The sequence below is a fragment of the Drosophila hydei genome, unplaced genomic scaffold, assembly GCF_003285905.1.
Source record: "Drosophila hydei strain 15085-1641.00,03,60 unplaced genomic scaffold, DhydRS2 tig00000413-arrow-arrow-pilon, whole genome shotgun sequence".
In the NCBI taxonomy this organism is placed as follows: domain Eukaryota; kingdom Metazoa; phylum Arthropoda; class Insecta; order Diptera; family Drosophilidae; genus Drosophila; species Drosophila hydei.
The window spans coordinates 424,258-441,955 of NW_022045725.1; the positions used below are offsets into that span (position 1 = coordinate 424,258).

A 17,698-nucleotide genomic window follows, 5' to 3' on the forward strand; every position below is an offset into this window, starting at 1 on the left:
ATTTACTTTTATTTATTGTCCGATCATAAGGATAATTTGCTGATTAGGGTTTTCTTTGTTGAATTCCTGCCAATATATCCACCAATGCCGGAGTTATTTTTAGCATATTCTCAGAGGACATTTATTAAATATGCGGAAATTGCACCGAGAGCCAGTAATTAGTTTTAATATCGATTTATAGTGCTGCCAACCTATCATAAACAGAGAGCCTTTAGACAACTATTAAAGCTGCCACCCTGCGCACCTGACAGTCAACTTTTGGCTGCAAAGAGAATGATGAGGTTGTTGTGGGGGATGGGGATGGGGAGGGGGAAGGGGAGGGGAATGTGAGGAAGTTGAGTTTACTTGCCGCCAGAGGGTGCTCCGAAAGTGAAGAGAACAAAATGAAGGTGCCGTTAATGGTGGTAGCAGGGAGAAGACTGGGTAGGATGGAGAGTGGTGTTAGGTATAGGTGGTGGCAAATTAAAAGTAAATTTGCTATCGCCATTTCGAACATACAGGGTAATAAGCAGCAACAGAAACAAAAACAAAAACGAAAAGCACGAAAAGCGGTTCGCTCGGGCCGAACGCCAAAGCCGAAGTCCACGACCGCAAAACGAACACACAAAAGCTTTCAAAATGGGAAGTAGATGGAAATATTCCCGGTTGCGCGCCAACACGCTCGCCCGCCCTCACTGTGACACGCCCAGGGCACGCAAACGCCGCCCTTGCGCGCACTGTGTGCGTGTGTGGGTGTGTGTATGTATATGTGTGTGATTGTGTTGAGCTGCCAAAGTCGTTGCGCGCGCGGCATCGTCATCGTCATCCTAGCCGCGGCTACCACCGTCGCTGCCGCTGTCGCCGTCGTCTTCTGCTCTGCCTCTCGCTTTCCCTCTGCCGCTGCTGCTGCCGCTGCCTGCCTACCTACCATGTGCTATTGCGCGTCACGAAGCGGGGCCTGGCCAGGAGACTATGCAACTTGTGTGTTGTCTACACATTGTGTGTTTTTGTTTTTGCTTTTCTCCTGTCTTTTTTTTGGTTTACTGTTTGTTGCCTCTGCACTTATTTACATACATACATAAGCATATACATATATAAATATATATATATATATATATATATGTATATATATATATATATATATATATATATATATATATATATATATATATATATATATATATGTATGTATACACATACATATACATGTACATACATGCTTGCAGATACATACATGTATACAAATGTATATGCTAACATGTGCTCGTGCGTTCGTGCACATGCATGTCGCTTCTATAGATATGTATGTACATATGCATGTATGCGTATCTATATACAAATGTATGTGATTTTGCTTAAGCAAGCATTACAAGTATAAATATATACATATGAATGTATGCTTGTATAAATGTGTGTATGTATGTATGAATATGCAAATTAAGTTGTATATTGTACATATTTTTATAGACTTTGCTATTTTTATGCAAATATGTGTGTGTACAAATGTGTGTAGCCATATCTGTTTTTAATACCATGTACACAGTCAAATTACCCAACTAACGAATTTGAGATTTTGAGCTGAAAACTACGAAAATCCCTTTCTCCCTCTTTTTGCTCATACATTTTTGTGTAAGCTTCATTTTCTTCTTCTTTCATTAGCTCTCCACGTTGGCAAATGGATTCTTGAATAATTGCGCGGCTGCACATCGACTTCATATGATGAGCTTTTAAAGCAAGATCTGTCGTAGGTGGCCAAGTTTGATTCATTTGCATTTAGGTCGGAGTTGCATCATTCATAAAATCGCTAATGATTGTAATGGAAGATTACTGAGTTTAATGGGTATCCGTATTTAATATTTATATACTGTTAGTTGCCTCTGACTGTGCATAAATCAATTGAGCAAACAAACTTATTTTATAGCCAATTAAATAAGCATTAACAAGCATACGGCACAATTTGTCGTCATTTAAAGAATAATTGCAGAGCAAATTTTCACTCTATGCGGCAGGGAAGAACAATCGAACAATTTAATCAACTGTCAATTAAGTGTCTAGCTTTTAAATAGGCGCATTTTGGCGGCAAACAATGTATGCACACTAGCTGTGTTTGACAGTGTTGTAATACCAAATTCTGGTCGTGTTATTTAACGTTAGTGATGTCAAACACACGCTTTTGCTTTGTATAAATATACTTTAATTAAATTGCAATGCATCAAATTAATCTATAGGGCTTTGTATATGTACGTAAATCATAAATCACACCAACAACATGTCTCAGGGCTTGGGTCCGGCTTCTGCCAATAAAGTTTTAATTCAATGACAAAGAACAGTGCTTACACACTCTGCTTAGGAATCGTATGTGGAGTGTCATTTATCGATAACGATCGAAAGCATACACAAATCAAATAAAAATAAATAAAATAAAACTATTAAGTTATATAAAACTATAAAACTATTAATATACGACTGGAGTAAAAGACATGGGCAGCATGTGCGAGCCTGCTGCTGCGACTGATAAGTGCGTAGAGGACTCTTTTTCTATCAATCAAGTTGATGGATTTTGAATAGGCGCAGTTTAGTGCAGAGCAATGTGTACACATTAGATGTCAATTAACATAAAGCTATGGCTTTGTGCCATTTATCGATACTCATATCAACGTGAAGCGGTCTTTTACACTGATCGAGACAGAGAGCATGCAGCAATCGGACCAAACAAATAAGATAATATATGAATGCAATTAAGACATATATATAGATATATAAATCAAGTGAGAAATATGTGTGATATAGCCGTTGCACCCGATCAGCGCAACGTTGAAATCAAGGCGCGCATACCCGGCGGCCCATCTGAATTTGAACGACGTCTGGCCATTGCCCGTCAGCTAACAAACTCCGATGGCGAGTTGATTATCCAACGCGATGTCTTCTTCAATTCACCAAAGGGTGGTCGATTGAAGCTGCGCTATTTAGAGCCTCCGGCACGTTCCCAGCTGGTCTACTATGACAGACCCGACGTAGCCGGTCCGAAGCTCTCCAAGTATAACAAAATCGATGTAGACGAACCGTCCGTGCTGGAAAAGATGCTTGGCCAATCGAACGGTGCACTGGGCGTGCTGGCCAAACGGCGACTGCTCTTTCTACATGAACAAACTCGCATACATATGGATGATGTGCAGGATCTGGGCCATTTTATGGAATTCGAAGTGTGCCTGCGACCCGAACAGACCCTGCAACAAGGCCAAGCCATTGCCGAGCAGCTGAGCCGCACATTCGATATTGCTGCAGATGATTTAATGACGGGTTCTTATTTCGATGCATTGAACAAGGGCGGTGATTCATAAACTAGAATCTCTGCTATATAGGCTTTTGCTTGCCCTTTTTCTGTCAATATCTTTAGATCTGAACCTCTGGGATTTTATAAATATTCAAATAGATATAGTTAATATTCAACTGAAAGAAATATATTGTTAATGTAAATATCATATCATATGTGATATATATAAATATAAATATATATATTACATATATATATATATATATATATATATATATGTATATATGTATATATATAAGTACAGTTGAGTATTTAAGCCTTGTTCCATGAAAGCTTTTGGCATTTTAATTCTAAACAATATATAATAAATATATCTGATTCTAAAAGATGTTTTTTATATGTTATATAGCAGCAGAATTTTATTAATTCACAATTTGGCAAACAATTGGATTAAAAAAAATCAACCGAGAATTCAAATAAAACTTATTTACAATTTGAATGCTGACTATATATACTACATATTTATATATATAAATAAATTTCCTCGAATTGGAACACACACACACACATTATATATATATATATATATATATATATATATATATATATATATATATATATATATATATATATATATATATGTATATATCTGTTTTAAGGCATTTCTCAAAATAAAGCGAACTTAAAGCTGAATATAAATGCATTTGTTGTTGATAAAACAACAAATCAAAAAAGGAAGAAATAAATTTCCTCGAATTGGAACACAAAAATTGGAGAGAATTCTTGGATACTCAATTATGGTTAACTTATTAGCTATAAGGACATTCTTAAGGACTCTGAGCTTAGAGCTAATCCAGCTGCTCATTTACAATGGTTCGAAGAGCTTTCGTTTTTGTTTTCTTTACCAAATTGAGCGACAAAAATTCGTATATTTTTGTTTTAGAAAATTTTGGCATGGCTTTTAACAAATATATTGTTGACTGAAAATTGTGGGCGGGGCGCTAGGTGGCGTGGCGTGGCAGGGGGCGTGGCACGTGTGTAAACTTAGCAGTAGGAACCAATAAGGCTAATGGACATGTTTTCTGAGATGGGATCGGGCGCAGAGATCGGTTTCCAATACAACCAATTGTAGTTGACTGTAGAGAGTGAGAGAGAGAGAAAGAGAGGTTGAATCCATAGAAAATCATTTGAAGTATAGCTTACGATACGTACGCACAAAGGATTGGCTTAGGCGCATGGAGAGCGTTCGACATCGCTGGCGACATTCGCTGGTCGGACGTAAGATGATGAAGCGTGTGCCAACCGCCTGATGTACATAGACATTGGGACATTCCGTTTCGGGCAGCGTATAGGCCGGCGCCTGTGCTGTATCAATGGCGACATAGCGCTCCAGTGCCACGCCCATGCTAGGCAGGCGCAGTGGCCGTGCGAATATTGGACGTAACAAGCGGGCAGGCAACATGCGATTGCAGCGCCATAAGTTGTGAGCGGTTGACAGTTCAACAATATTATCATGCGGGTGATGATGGTTATCATCTTCATTACTATTATCATGATAATCATGTGCGGCGCTGCTCGCATTGAATTGTCCAAAGAGATCCTCCAGATTGTGCACACCCTGATTGGTGGAATGAACACGATATGCATCCCGCTGAAAAATCTTCAGATTGTTCGCGTAAATCTTATAGAAATCAGCCAAATCGAATGCATGCTGATTACTTCGAAATGTGTATGGCATATGATCCATGGGCTTGCGGCAGTGCTGCAGCAGGGCCAACTGCTTGTAGTGTGACAGTGTGCCCGAATCCTGTTGGCTGCGATTTACATTATTATGGCTGGCATCTGCATAGAGCTGGGCACACTCATCGCTCTCTAGCCAAACGCTCTCAACGTTCGCACAGGGGCCACAGCTGAGATCCTCGACTTGAAAGAACGGATTGCCCATCAGGCAGGACTCGTCATATAGCTCGGTCAGCCGTGGAAACCGTTGTATTAGCGGCATTGTCATTCGACGCCACATTCTCATACCGGGATAAACCAATGATTGTACCATCCGTCCATTGTGGCCCCCATTCGATGATGTCGTCTCGTAGCGATAGGCAACGACGCACAGAGACAACAACGTCAGATAGAACAGCCAGCACAGGATTTTGCGTCGGCGATCGAGCAAATGATGCAGCACCTCCAGCCGTAAATATGCCATTAGGGGCGTGGATGTATTGTAAATAGGCTGGGAGCTGCGCTGCTGAAAATACTGAAAGATCACATAGTTATCGAAGCTAAGTGGACGGACGCCATAGTTAACATCGGCAAGGCGGCGCAGTTGGCGTACGGCGCTGGTATATCGTTGCAAAAGCTGTTGGCGACTCAGCTGCACAAAATTTAAATCCAAATCAATATCAAAGTCCTCCATGTTCGGTCTGTTGTTTCGTTGTTGCTGCAGGTGCTGCGACGCGGGCGTCGCTCCTTTTGTTGACGGCAAAAGAAGTAAAGCTGTTGTGTGATTGTGTGTGCGTATGCTTTTTTGATGACTTCACTTGCTTTGTTTTAATTTTTATTTTTGTTTTTTTTTTGGTCAGATAAACTTTTTTTATGAGCAGTCTTTTATTTACATTCACCTCGATGCGTTTTGTTGGTGTTATTCTTGGTGTTAGTTTATTTAGCTTGGTAGTTTTTCTAGTATTTGGCATTATACAGTTTTTACTTTGGTTTGGTCACTCTTTTAGCGTGTTTCCACATTGACCCACAATAATAAATAAGTAATTATTTAAAAAAAAGTAAAAGCGCCAATGCATGCTTATATTCTAGAAATTCAAATTTATTTTTAATTTTCGTTCGTCATTTTGTATATATCAAAGATGTTTTTTTAGACAATCGATTACTTAATAAAAAAACAAATATAGACACATATTTTTATAATATTACCGTCTCGATAAAGATGGTTTTTCACATACTTTGTGTTATGCCTGAAGTCAATTATGTCTTTCGTTTGGAGCGAATATGCCAAAACCTTGGTCACACTCTTTTCTTATATTTATATTACTTAAGTCTGGTCATACGGCCTCAGTTTTTTGATAATCGAGTAGCAGTGCGGAGCCGTCGCAAAAGTAATTATCACAATTTTTGCCAGCTTTTTTTTATATTATTCTTATTGTGAACCTATTTGTTGTTGTTTTTAAGCAATCATTTTCGGTATGCAAAAAGTTCATAAAAAGTGACACAAGAGTGCACTCTTACTAGAATTGTGAATGCATTGCTTCTGTGTGTGCATGTGGTTACATATATGAGTGGGCAACTCCACAAGTGTGTGCGTGAAATCAAAATAAAACCACAGCAGCGAACAATGTCGCACCCTGATGGAAATATTTTATAGAATTACTGATTGAAATGGCATAAAACATATGAATTGGAAGGCAACAAGTGCTAGAGTGAACAGGAAATAATGTGAATGAAGTTATATTACGTAAGAAAATATATAAATTTTGACTGCATTCTTGGTCAAAGGGAAGTTCATGTTGATGATTTCATTGACGATGACGAAGACTACGCGGCCAACGCACACACAAACACACTCACATGGCAATAAATATGCTTGTGCTGATATGTATGTATGTGTGTGCATGTATGTGAGTTATTTGCTGTGTTCCAAATGATTATCCTCCACTTCAACTGCCGCTGAAGCCAAAGAACGAAGTGCGGCATAAACTTTACGGTGGGGTGGCAACACTTTAAAAGTTGACGATCAAACGTCAAACTGATTACAGTAGCTAGTGAGAAGTAGCAGTAGCGCCCCCTATCGCCGTGTATGCAAGGAGTTGCAGATCCAATTGGTGCGCTGTGTTGTTTCTCAGTCTACATACGTATAAACATATATGTATGCGTGTGTATGTATATACATGTACGCGTGTATGTTTGCGTAGCTGTGTTTATCTCTGCTTTTGGGCTGGTGTGTGAGGAACTTGTACGCCCACATTATGTAGCGCAGATGTTGCCGCTGCTTGATCGCCCGCCCGGTTGCCTGCCTAATGCTTGCGGTGGGCGAGCTAGTGAGCGAGGCCAAAAACCAAGATGTATGTGCACATGTGTGTGTGTGTGTGTGTGCAGACTTATGTTGTGGGCGCCCAAATTCAGCTCTGCTCTTTATTCATGCAAATTACTGCATCTTCCCCTATCCCATCCAGCAATCGTTTATATTTATACATCAAACCATATGTTCAGCTATACAAATAACTACCTTTTTTTTTTGTTATTTTTGTTTCTGATTTAAATTAAAAGCATGATTAACAACCAGCAGCAGAAAACACAACTCTCCAGTCACCAGTGTCAAGTTTTGCAAGGCGATTGATTATTCATTCGGGCCCGGAAGACGTCAGCGCAGTCGCGCTGCATGACTCAAGTTGTCTCTTAAAATACAAATGTACGTTCATATATACAACACATAGTTAAGCATATTTACTGTAGGGGGAGCTAGCAATAAAATGAGGCGTCTTTGTCCTGTCAGAGGGCGCGCTCTTTGTTTATGTTTGGAGTAAACTGTGCAGAGCACAAGAATAGTCATTAGCTCCCTATCTCTCGGCCGCCATTACCCTTTCTCTCTCTTTAGGTTTATTGCAATTTAACTGTATTTCCAGCTGTGTGAGACGTGCAATTATTGGCATTTTATCATTTGGCCCTTATTCAACAATACCTTGCGACAGTAAGCATGTGTTTTTTCTCGTATGTAACTGAGCGTCTTTGTGTGTGTGTGTCGTGCGTGCGTATTTTTTTTTGTTTGTTTTGTTACACACATACGAGGCAGCAGCAGCAGCAGCAGCCAAAAGCGGAGAGGATGAGTCATATCCAATTTGATTTTCGATTCGTTCGTTTCGTACGAAATGGCGCTGATTGTATAGAAAATACAAAAACAACAAGAAAGAGAGTGAGAAATAAATTTAAAGATGAGGCAAAACGGGGCTAGGCAGGTGACGGTAAAACCGAGCAAATGTTTGCTGTCGCTACCCTTATGAAAGCTGGGCGAGCATAAACCCACACAAACAAACATACATACGTACACACATAAATACATACATACATAAATACATACATAAATAATAATCTATTTTCAACAAATATGCGCGAAAAACACATTTGAAACTAAACTTGTTTTACACTCTATATGGATTTGTGATCTTATAAGAATTAATCGATCCAATACGAACTTGCTAAACTTGTTGCGATTACTTGAAATCGAATCCAATTGGTTCACGAATCGATTCCTGAACCTCAGCCGCGATTACTGATTTCTATCAAATAGAATTGAACGACTGATGATTGATATCCAAAGCTTTCCATATATGGAATCATATGTGTTTAGCAACTCGCATTCTATACAATTACGAGAAATTGTTATTTAAATTGAATTAATTTCAGCCGCTGCACCTGAAACTTTCGCACCCCTTACAACAACAAAAGCGAAAGAGAGCTATAAGGCACACGGCGAAAGTGTTGAACAGAGAAAACAAATAGAGAGAGAGCCAAGACAGCAACAGGAATCGCACCTGCACCTGCACCCGCACCCGCACCTGCACTCAAACAGCAAAACTCATGATGCAGCAGCAGGAGAAGCTGTTGCTTGTGGCGCTGTGCATCGTGGCCAGCACGTTGACAAGTTGGCCAACATTGGCGCTGGGAGAACAAACGCTAACAGCAGCAGCGGCGCAACAGTCGCCAGCCAAGTTGGAACAGAATCCGTGCGTGAATAAGGTCACGTGTCACGAGTGCATACAGACGCAGAATTGTGGATGGTGCATGAAACCGGATTATGGGGATCGGCCGCGTTGCTTTTTGCACACGCCGAAGGCGGAGATCTGTCCGGAGGAATACATTTGGAATCCCGATACATCTGAACGCATATTGATTAACAAGGATCTGACATTGGCTAGCGGAGGTGCCGCTTGGGCGGGCGGTCAATATGTTTCGGGTGCTGGCTACGAGAGCAGTGCCCATGGCCAGAGCTCGTCATCGGGCTCGTACAGTGCATCCAGCTCCAGTTCCAGCTATGGTTCCAGCTCTAGTTCCGGCTCCAGCTCCGGTTATAGCGCCGCCTCCAGCTCGGGTGGCTATGGCGCGGCAACAGCCAGTGGTGCAGCTGCAGCTGGTGAAATAGTGCAGATAAAGCCTCAACGCGTTAGCCTCAAGCTGCGCATCAGTAAGTGATCGATGAATGCATTTAAAATCGATAAACATATTGTAAATATCAATTTGCATCTGTTTTAGATGAGGTTCACAATCTGGACGTTAGCTACTCACAGGCCGTTGACTACCCCGTTGATCTCTACTATTTGATGGATCTGTCAAAGTCTATGGAGGACGACAAAGAGAAACTCTCCGCCCTGGGCGATAAACTATCCGAGACAATGAAGCGCATCACATCCAATTTCCGCCTTGGCTTCGGCTCATTTGTAGACAAGGTGCTGATGCCCTATGTATCGACCATACCCAAGAAGTGAGTATCAAGTCAGCTCTCACGCATACATTACCTACGACAAAGAAAGTTAGTTAAGTAGTTAAGTAGGACTATGACTATTTCGCGAGTTCCGGGAAATCGAACGAATACGATGTTCTCCGAAAACACCTTTGATGACTCCATTCGATAAGTTAGATTAGTCACGATTTGCCAGAAATCGAAAAGAGCTTCAATCAATATGTAGAATATATTTATATATATGATTAATAACTTTGAGTTATTGTATTATACTTTAATGAGCAACCTTATTTGATCAAAATTTATAAATTGATTCAAATGAAAATTGTGTACATCGATTTCTAACCAGAAAACTCGCTTCTATCATTGCTTACTCAAATTTAGTTGAAATTCAAATAATATTAATTGTATTTTGTATGCCCTAGCAGAATAGCTCTGGAGACTATTTGACCAAAGAGCATTTGTATACCTAAGTCCGATACCTACAACACTCTCTCTCGCTCTCGCTCTCGCCCTCTCTCTCTCTCTTTATCTACTCACTTTTAGCTGGGCTTACCCAAACTTAGCTTTACTTAAGGAACATGGAAATAGCTTACTATTTTTTAGTTGTGATACAAATATCTACTATCCTTGTGCTCAACCAAACCATAGATAAGATAAGATAGTAACTCTATTAACTCTTCAAATATCTCAATAGATTGAACGTCCGTTGGCTCTGCTTGGGTATTCAGAAGCATTTCGGTACTTCCGAAAATAAGAGCGCTCATTATTAGTATTATTATATTGCTCTATTTTTATGTACTTTTTAATGACTAATTCAAAACAAATCAAATTTTTACCTAATTTTTATTTTTATGCCAAACGAAACCAAAAATATCAAAACTAACGACAAAAACAAAACAAAATAATCAATGATTAAACAACAACAACTACAACTACAACACCATCAATCAACGACAACTGCTCGATAACATATATATATATATATATGTATATTTTAATATTTATATATATCCTATATAGACTCGAGCATCCATGCGATAACTGCAAGGCGCCGTATGGTTACCGCAATCACATGCCACTGAGCAATAACACCGAAAGCTTCTCTGTAAGAGCCAAGAAAATATATGATTAATACTTTTACATACTTTCTCTATGCACTCTATACACACAAACACACACACACACGCACAAACATGCATACATTTATGTGTCAGTAACCAGAACAATATACCATATGCCATACACCATATAACATAATACGTGCTATCCATTGCCCTTTTCTGCCTAACTTTATATATAGAGATCGTATCGTACCGTATCGTATTTTATCGTATCGTATCGTATCGTATTGTATGGTATTGCCTCGTATTTACATATTACATGTTTAGCTTTAGTACATACATATTTATTCATATATATCTACCTAAGCCTTACTGGGTACTACATATCTGTATAATTCTATGTTCTATGTTCTATGTTTCTGTGTAAGTTTACGACCAAAATGCAACAAAAGGCAAAATTGTATTGAGGCGCAGCCAAGCCACGGACAGTGTTGCCACATAGTTGAATTTTGCCTTTTGCTGCTTTTGGCTGCTTCGGGGTTGCAGTCACAAGTGAATGTGATCTAAATCTTTTGCACTCTTCTATATGAATCGAAAATTTGTTTCAATATATTATATATATATTTTAATTTATTTTTTAGTTTATTTTATTTTAGTTTTTTTTTGTTTCTGTCTTTTTTTTTATTCTCATAAACAAATTTGCTCATCTCACTCTCTTCTCTCTCTCTCTTTTTCTTGCGCTCTCTTGATATATATATATTTATTTTTTATGTCTATATATGTGTTTGAAAAATTGTGAAAAAAAAATCGGTTGCTTGTTGCTTCACACTAAAAAAAAAAAACAAACAAAAAAAAACAAAAAAATTCGTTCACAAAATTTAGCCTGGAGGAGCCATGCCCCAAGTGCGATGCTCCCTATGGCTATCGTAACATCATGGGCTTGAGCATGGACACATATAGATTTTCTGTAAGTTGTCAACTGCCCAAAAACAAAAAAAAAATTTTAAAAATTAGAAGCAGAAATTTTCCATCTAATCCAATTAGAGACCTGTCCAAACTCGTCTAGCTGCTAACCCCAACGAATTTGTTTGTTATTATTATTATTATTATTAATTTATGATTTTTGCTTATTTATGCTAATATTATTTGGTATTTTGTGCCTTGTTTTGGTTTATGGTTATCCTAATCCTTTTGATTGCCGCTGCACGTTCGTTCGTAGTTCATAGTTCACATCCCTAACTCAATTCTTTTGCCTGCTGCATGAGAACACTTTTCTGTTAAGCCTCTATCGCTGCCTCTGTCCCTGGCACACTCTGGTCGATATGATTATGTCTACATATATGCGAGGTATATATGTACCTATGTGGCTGCTAATCTTATCGCAAACCGTTGGCATTTTATTAACTTTTTTCCAGTTTGAGAACTAAAATTATATTTATTGTGCCTAGTGAAGCGTTGGTTCCAATCCAAAAAAGCAAGAACTAAATTGCAATTTCGATAACTTAAGAAAAATTTAATAATTCTGATTGAAGAACTATGTTTTTTATGTTTTGTCTTATATGTTATCGATAACTTACCAAGTTTTTTAAAGAAACTATATTTATATTTTGATAGTTTGACATATTTGATATCGATAATCAATAACAAATATCTTAGTTATCGATAACATAATAAGTTGCATAAAGAACGTCCATATAAACATTTTTCAACAGCTTATCGATAATTTGATCAATTATAAATATACAGGTTATCGATATCACACTCGATTCAAAATCGAAAACTTAACAACTTAAATATATTTCAACACTTATTCAACGCTCAATTATCGTTAGCTTTCCTGCTTGATAAGCCAGTAAATATCGATAACTGGGCACTGCAACGCTTTCTATAACTTCCCAAGTTTCAGTTATCAAGATCAAATTGATCGATAACCGTAAGAAACAATAATTAATTCGCTTGGGCTTAAACATTATTTTAATTATGCAACTAATAGGCCTAAAATACCTTTATGCTTAACAAAATCGATAACTTATCGGACCATAAACATATCAACTTGATCGATCGATCGATCGATCTTTATTCTTTATACTCGAAATCGAATTTGGAATTTGGGAAAACGCTTTGCTATCGACTAATCTAATCTTCGGAGTGTGCCAACACCTAACGCCAGCTTAACAACTGCACCACAGCAACTGCATTTAAATATCAATTGTATTATGTTTTACTAATTTATAACTTTTCTCTATGTATCACTGTGCACTTGTATGAACATGCATATAGAACGAGGTGAAAGAAGCAGCTGTCTCCGGAAATTTGGACGCACCTGAAGGTGGCTTCGATGCCATCATGCAGGCGATTGCCTGCAGGCAGCAGGTCGGCTGGCGCGAGAAGGCGCGTCGGTTGCTTGTGTTCTCAACGGATGCGGGCTTCCACTATGCCGGCGATGGTAAATTGGGTGGCGTGATAACGCCGAACGATGGCGAATGCCATTTGAATGGACAGGGCATGTATACGCATTCGATCATACAGGACTATCCGAGCATATCGCAAATCAATCAGAAGGTCAAACAGAATGCGATCAACATTATCTTTGCTGTCACACAGAATCAGTACTCCGTCTATCAAAAGTTATCCGCCCACATTGAGGGCTCGTCCAGTGCCATTTTATCCAATGATTCGTCCAATGTGGTGGATCTGGTGCGTGAGGAGTACGGCGTAAGTGATTTCATTCAAATATCGAGTCTATATGCATTACTCATTGCCGTTTCCTTAACAGAAAATCTCGTCGACGGTGGAGATGAAGGACAATGCTACTGGCGATGTTAAGGTCACGTATTTATCCAGCTGCCTGACCAATGGACCACAAATCAAGACGAACAAGTGCGGCGGTCTCAAGGTCGGCGACAAAGTCACCTTCACGGCTCAAATAACGGTGACCAAATGCCCAACCGATCCTCGTCATTGGAATCAGGTCTGTATAACCAAGCGTAAAGCTGTCTATCAAATAGCTAAAGATAGCTAAAGAAAGAGATAGAGATAGACCCTACTCTCTGGATAATGTATAGGTCGATAGACAGTTCACCTTTAACTCTAACGTTTCCTTTTGGCAGGCCATTCAAATCTATCCTGTGGGCATTAACGAAAGCATGATCATTGATCTGGAGATGCTGTGTTCCTGTCCCTGCGAGCATGTCGGCTCCACTGGCTACGAGCTCCATTCGCAGAAGTGCCACAATCATGGCACTTATATGTGCGGCATCTGTGAATGCGATGAGCAGCATTTTGGCAACACCTGCGAGTGCTCCATGTCCGATGTGCATTTGAATAATGTCAATGATAATATGTGCCGGCCGAGCAACGATACGAGTGTTGCCGAATGCAATGGACGTGGCAGCTGTGTGTGTGGCGCCTGTGAGTGCCATAAACGCACCAATCCCGACGAGATCATCTCTGGCAAGTATTGCGAATGCGAGAACTTCAGCTGTGAGCGGCGCAAGAATTTGCTATGCTCTGGACCGGATCATGGCACCTGTGAGTGCAATCGCTGTGTGTGCAAACCGGGCTGGACGGGCAACAGCTGCGACTGTCAAACATCGAAGGATACCTGCATGCCACCGGGTGGCGGCGAGATTTGCTCTGGCCATGGCACCTGCGAGTGCGGCGTTTGCAAATGCAAATCCATGGACGAAGGCCGCTATTCGGGCAAATACTGCGACAAATGCCCCACATGCTCGGGCCGTTGTCATGACCTGAAGGACTGCGTCCAGTGTCAAATGTACCAGACGGGTCAGCTAAAGAACGGCGATGACTGTGCTAAGAACTGCACCACATTCACGGCCATTAGCGTTGATACGGTTAAGATCGATGAGCACAAGGATGAGCAGCTGTGCGTGTTCTTCGATGAGGATGATTGCAAATTTACGTTTAAATATAGTGAGGTGGGTGAATTGGTTGTCTATGCTCAGCAGGAGAAGGAATGCCCGCCCAAGGTCTTTATGCTAGGCATTGTCCTGGGCGTCATCTGTGCCATTGTCCTTGTTGGCTTGGCCATATTGCTGCTCTGGAAGCTGCTGACCACCATACATGATCGTCGCGAATTCGCACGCTTCGAAAAGGAACGCATGAACGCCAAATGGGATACGGTAAGACACATATTTATTACCAATATCAAAAACATTACTACAATAATTACTATTTACTACCCAGGGCGAGAATCCTATCTACAAACAGGCCACATCCACCTTTAAGAACCCCACCTACGCGGGCAAATAATTTCCCATGGATTTTTGCCTATTGTTTTCTTTAGTGAAATTTGCCATTTTCAAAACTGACTGTCCAATCTAATTTACTGTTTGCTAATCAACTGAATCAATCAATCAATCAGCCAGCCAACCGCTCCCATCAACTGAAGCAGCTTCTCTCTCTCTCTTCTTATTCTTCAAATGGTGCGCGTGCCACATGCAACAAGGAACAACAAGAAAACAAAATGCTTGAACAAAAGTCAAACTGCCATTGAAACGCGTTCTTAACTAAGTCAAATTTATATATTTATATATAAAGATATATACTATATATAAACACACACACATATGTATTGCTTCCATTTGAAAAGCAAACGAATTGTGCCTTGCAATATATACGATATATATTTTAGATTTTTTATATACATGTACTTGTTTGTACACAAAAAAAAAAACAAAAAGAGAATAACAAAAGCTTCCATTTTTAAACAGCCAAAACTAACAAGCAGAATAACAAAAACAACAACAACAATGTGAACGCACAAACAACCAAAATCAATGCAACAACATTTAAACAAACAACGCAGCAAACGATCTAAAACACAAAAATAACTTAAGAACACCAAAGTGTGCCTCTCTAACTTTCAACTAACCAACGAAACGATCATTTGTAATATATATATACACATGATATATATACATTTATATATATATATCTATCAACTATGTGCTACCCCGCAAGAGAAGAAACTACAGCGCAAAGAGTCAGTTCGTTATGTTCGTTTGGCAGCAGCATCGACTGCGAGTAGCACATACGATATTATAATTCTAAATATTATTTCTTTTAAATTCGTAACTTAAGTATTTGGCCTCTGACTTTTGGATCGAAAAAAATGTCCATGCGAGCAAAGCAATTTATTTATTAGCTAAACGATCCAAAAAGCAACAATAACTGAATTTATGCCAATTGAGACGAGAGAAGAAGAAAAACTAAGCAGAAAACTGATTTTGTTAACTTTATGGACTTGCGCCCATTTTTTGTTTGCCGTCAATTATTTCGTGTTTTCTTTTAATGTGTATGTTTATTATTATATTATATATTTTTTTATATAAATATTATTTTTATTTTAAATCTAACTTTACAATTAATATTTAAGCGTATTAACATTTAAGCTTGTAAGTGACAAAAGAAAACATAAAAAACAAACGAAAATTGTGCCCCAATTTTTATTTATGATTTTCCTTTGATAGAAATCGTGGCTTTTACAATTTTTGATCAATAATAGTATATTAATACTACCCTAATTAAAACAAACAAAAAAAAAAACATTTTTGCGATTTGTACTGATTACTGATTAACAACAAAATGAAATGTATTTGAGTGTAATAAAAACAAAAGAAGCGTAAATAATTGTTTATAAATAAAATGTGGAAACACTTTCAATTTTAATGAAATATATAAACATACATATAATAAAAACTGTTTGATGCTAATTTTAGTGAAATAAATAAATAAAATACAAACTTATATTGAGTCTTAATTCAACTTAATTCCCGTTAAATACATTTATATAATTACGAATTTATATATTAAAATAGAACATGACGGCTAGCTTTTTAAATCTATATATATATATATATATATATACATATATTCATACATATATGTATAAAAGTGCGACAAAGCGACAAAATTTATTTCAATAAAAAAAACAAGTCAATCTGCTGTGCAGTGTGACCATGATCGGTAGCAACAAAAATACTTTTAAAGTGTTTAGTAAGCGGTAACGTTGCCTGTTTTGATTTCTATATTTATTTTTCTATGCATTTTCAAATTAAACATAACATACAGTCCCGAATGGGCAGAAGCAAAATTTGTTGATAGATGCAAAAATAAGCGCTCAACTTATATTTGAAAAATTTTTAATGATCAAATTTTAAACATAAATAGCGAGAATTGACATGATCCAGTGGTAAGTTAACGTTGAGGTGAAAATGTTATGCCGTAGGACGAAGTGGGCAGCAATATGGCGCTCTACAGCAGTGCCGCAGAACGCAACTAGCTAATCAATCGTGCGTGGCGGCCGAATGATCAAATCGCGTCAAACGTTGCGCTAATGACATGTTGAAGAAGTCGAAGTCGTGGCATTGCACTACGTTACATTATTTAGGAAACAGCCAAACGCAATTACAAGAGCAGTTTTTAGTTGAAATAGTATAACAGCTGCCCACTCAACCGTTAATAGAACGAGCTCTAATCGGTCGCCTCCACTTCGGAGAGGCGATCTAAGCAGATGACTCAATAAACCGATGGAGCTGAACAATGAATTATGAAGAGTAAATTAAAATTATAGTTTCAATCTTTATGTAACTTTATGTAAGAACAATATTCATATATAATTTATATATATATTTTATAGCAATTTTCAAGAATCTGAGCTAGTATGTAATTAAGTTTCTTCACTAAATGATGTTTCAATGTTGTTATAATTGTATATTACAAAAACAATCTAGAAATTTTTCATCTTTAGAATAATGTAAGGCATATTTCAGAACTATTCAAGAAAGTTCGCTTCGAATTTCTTTATGGATTTTGATTTTCAAATATTTATAGATCTCATTAAATACGTCAATTTGTTTTGGAGCTGTCTGTTCGTAAGTTTATATAAAAAAACGA

At 38.4% G+C, this 17,698-nt stretch overlaps 3 protein-coding genes across 5 annotated transcripts; 2 read left to right on the forward strand and 1 right to left on the reverse strand.

The window, feature by feature from the left end:
- Window positions 1-2,621: 2,621 nt before the first annotated feature.
- On the forward strand, window positions 2,622-3,416 carry LOC111597316. Its single transcript, XM_023311945.2, has one exon. The coding sequence runs from the start codon at window positions 2,712-2,714 to the stop codon at window positions 3,318-3,320; it is 609 nt and encodes a 202-aa protein (XP_023167713.1). The 5' UTR covers window positions 2,622-2,711; the 3' UTR covers window positions 3,321-3,416.
- A 606-nt stretch (window positions 3,417-4,022) lies between these two features.
- LOC111597253 lies at window positions 4,023-6,076 on the reverse strand. The gene is made up of 2 exons (XM_023311856.2): window positions 4,466-6,076; window positions 4,023-4,389 (listed from the first exon to the last, which is right to left on the reverse strand). The coding sequence occupies exons 1-2, from the start codon at window positions 5,664-5,666 to the stop codon at window positions 4,298-4,300; spliced, it is 1,293 nt and encodes a 430-aa protein (XP_023167624.2). The 5' UTR covers window positions 5,667-6,076; the 3' UTR covers window positions 4,023-4,297.
- Window positions 6,077-6,284: 208 nt separating this feature from the next.
- LOC111597246 (integrin beta-PS) lies at window positions 6,285-15,553 on the forward strand. Of its 3 annotated transcripts, none has more exons than XM_023311844.2 (8): window positions 6,285-6,360; window positions 8,663-9,440; window positions 9,509-9,737; window positions 10,740-10,824; window positions 13,061-13,495; window positions 13,557-13,751; window positions 13,891-14,922; window positions 14,987-15,553. In XM_023311844.2, the coding sequence occupies exons 2-8, from the start codon at window positions 8,837-8,839 to the stop codon at window positions 15,050-15,052; spliced, it is 2,646 nt and encodes an 881-aa protein (XP_023167612.1). In that variant the 5' UTR covers window positions 6,285-6,360; window positions 8,663-8,836; the 3' UTR covers window positions 15,053-15,553. The 3 variants fall into 3 exon arrangements, with proteins under 3 accessions (XP_023167612.1, XP_023167614.1, XP_023167613.1); XM_023311846.2 differs by lacking the exon at window positions 10,740-10,824 and adding an exon at window positions 11,663-11,747; XM_023311845.2 differs by lacking the exon at window positions 6,285-6,360 and adding an exon at window positions 6,578-6,716.
- The last annotated feature ends 2,145 nt before the right edge of the window (window positions 15,554-17,698 follow it).